The sequence below is a fragment of the Cyprinodon variegatus genome, unplaced genomic scaffold, assembly GCF_000732505.1.
Source record: "Cyprinodon variegatus isolate N-32 unplaced genomic scaffold, C_variegatus-1.0 Scaffold2470, whole genome shotgun sequence".
In the NCBI taxonomy this organism is placed as follows: Eukaryota; Metazoa; Chordata; class Actinopteri; order Cyprinodontiformes; family Cyprinodontidae; genus Cyprinodon; species Cyprinodon variegatus.
In genome coordinates, this window is record NW_015152923.1 from 17,334 (window position 1) to 18,718 (window position 1,385).

The 1,385-nt window shown below is 50.2% G+C and overlaps 1 protein-coding gene across 1 annotated transcript in view; it reads right to left on the reverse strand.

Annotated features, from left to right (window-relative positions):
* The window catches only part of LOC107080895 (inverted formin-2-like), a gene marked incomplete at its 3' end in the record, with an annotated part of 24,597 nt that overhangs the window by 17,209 nt on the left and 6,003 nt on the right, over window positions 1-1,385 (reverse strand). The window contains exons 4-6 of the mRNA XM_015369106.1: window positions 774-906; window positions 204-377; window positions 6-128 (exon numbers count right to left, since the gene is read on the reverse strand). Coding sequence (XP_015224592.1) covers window positions 6-128; window positions 204-377; window positions 774-906 — 430 coding nt within the window. The remainder of the gene's footprint in view (window positions 1-5; window positions 129-203; window positions 378-773; window positions 907-1,385) is intronic.

Here is a 1,385-nt window from a genome sequence, read left to right on the forward strand (position 1 = left end):
AGGAGGAGGGGGAGGAGCCCCCATCCCGGGTAAAGGGGGAGGAGGAGGGGGAGGAGCCCCCATCCCGGGTAAAGGGGGAGGAGGGGGAGGAGCCCCCATCCCGGGCAAAGGGGGAGGAGGGGGAGGGGGAGGAAGACGCGGGGCCCCCATCCCAGGTAAAAGGGGGGGAGGAGGGGGTGGAGGAGTGGGTGGAGGAGGGGGAGAAGCTGTGGCAGGGGGCGGACCATGTTTTGGAGCTGCTGAGGCTTCTGATTGGCCAGGAGTAACGCTGAGGGGTTGGGTCTGCACCGCTCTGTCCACAGTCCTAATCTTTTGATTGGATGAGAGAGATTTTGGGAGGAGCCTATCCAGCAGAGAGTCACCAGGGCCTAAATCAACTAGAAACCACCAAAGAACACAGAATTAGATGCAGCGTCCCAATAAAGACTGGAGATGAAGTCAGATTATCTGCTTTTAATCTAAGTCTTCAAACGGCGGATTGTCTTTGAAAATGAAGGATGAGAACCTTTGAATTTTACGGTTATCTCTGATCTTATGGTGCTCTGTCTATCTGTCTCATGTCAAAGAGCCACCATTACAGACAAGTTATTCTTTTTTACTCTGCAGTATTTTATTTTTAAAGTCATGAAGATTTTACTTGTCTCATAAGATTTATGTTTGTGTACAAATGTAGCGGCGGCCTTCATACCCTGACATCCTCTGCAAACTAAAAATAAAAGGAAGCAGGTTATTTTTTCACACACAATGCGCTTCGGACCCCAAACCGGACTCACCATCCTGGGCCAGCAGCACGGCTCGATCCGTCAGCGTCTCCAGAGCCGACCAGAGGTCGGCCCTTTCTGGGTCCACCGTCCACAAGGCCTGAAGGATGGACAGCAGCTGGACCGAGGACGGACAGCTGGACACCTGTCCTCACAGACATGGAAAAGCCCAGTGAGACAAACTCCACAGTGTTTAACCAGTGGACCAGTGCGACTGAATGGAAAATCCTCTAACTTCCTAAAACTCTGCCTTTTCTATTTTCCTGGATCAGTTTCCGAAGAAGAACCAGGTGGACGGAACAGAAACAAAATGGCCGACACCACGCCTAGAAATCTGCTGGGAGATGTAGTTCTTCAGTAAAGGTGGAGCAAATAGGGAATAATGATAAAGGTTTCCAGGGGTGGTTCATGATTCTGGTGTTCTTTGATCAGTAGACTGATGGAGAACAGAGATAAAAGCAAAACTCCAGTAATTAAGAGCTCATTGGGTTCGGCTGAGATGCTGTTTGGTTGTGGAACCGTTATACAGCTGTGACTCAGTCACTGAGTCAGTGCATTTCTGGAAATGGTCACAGAGTCATGGCATTTCTCGACCCGGTCACTGAGTCAGTGCATTTCTGGAAA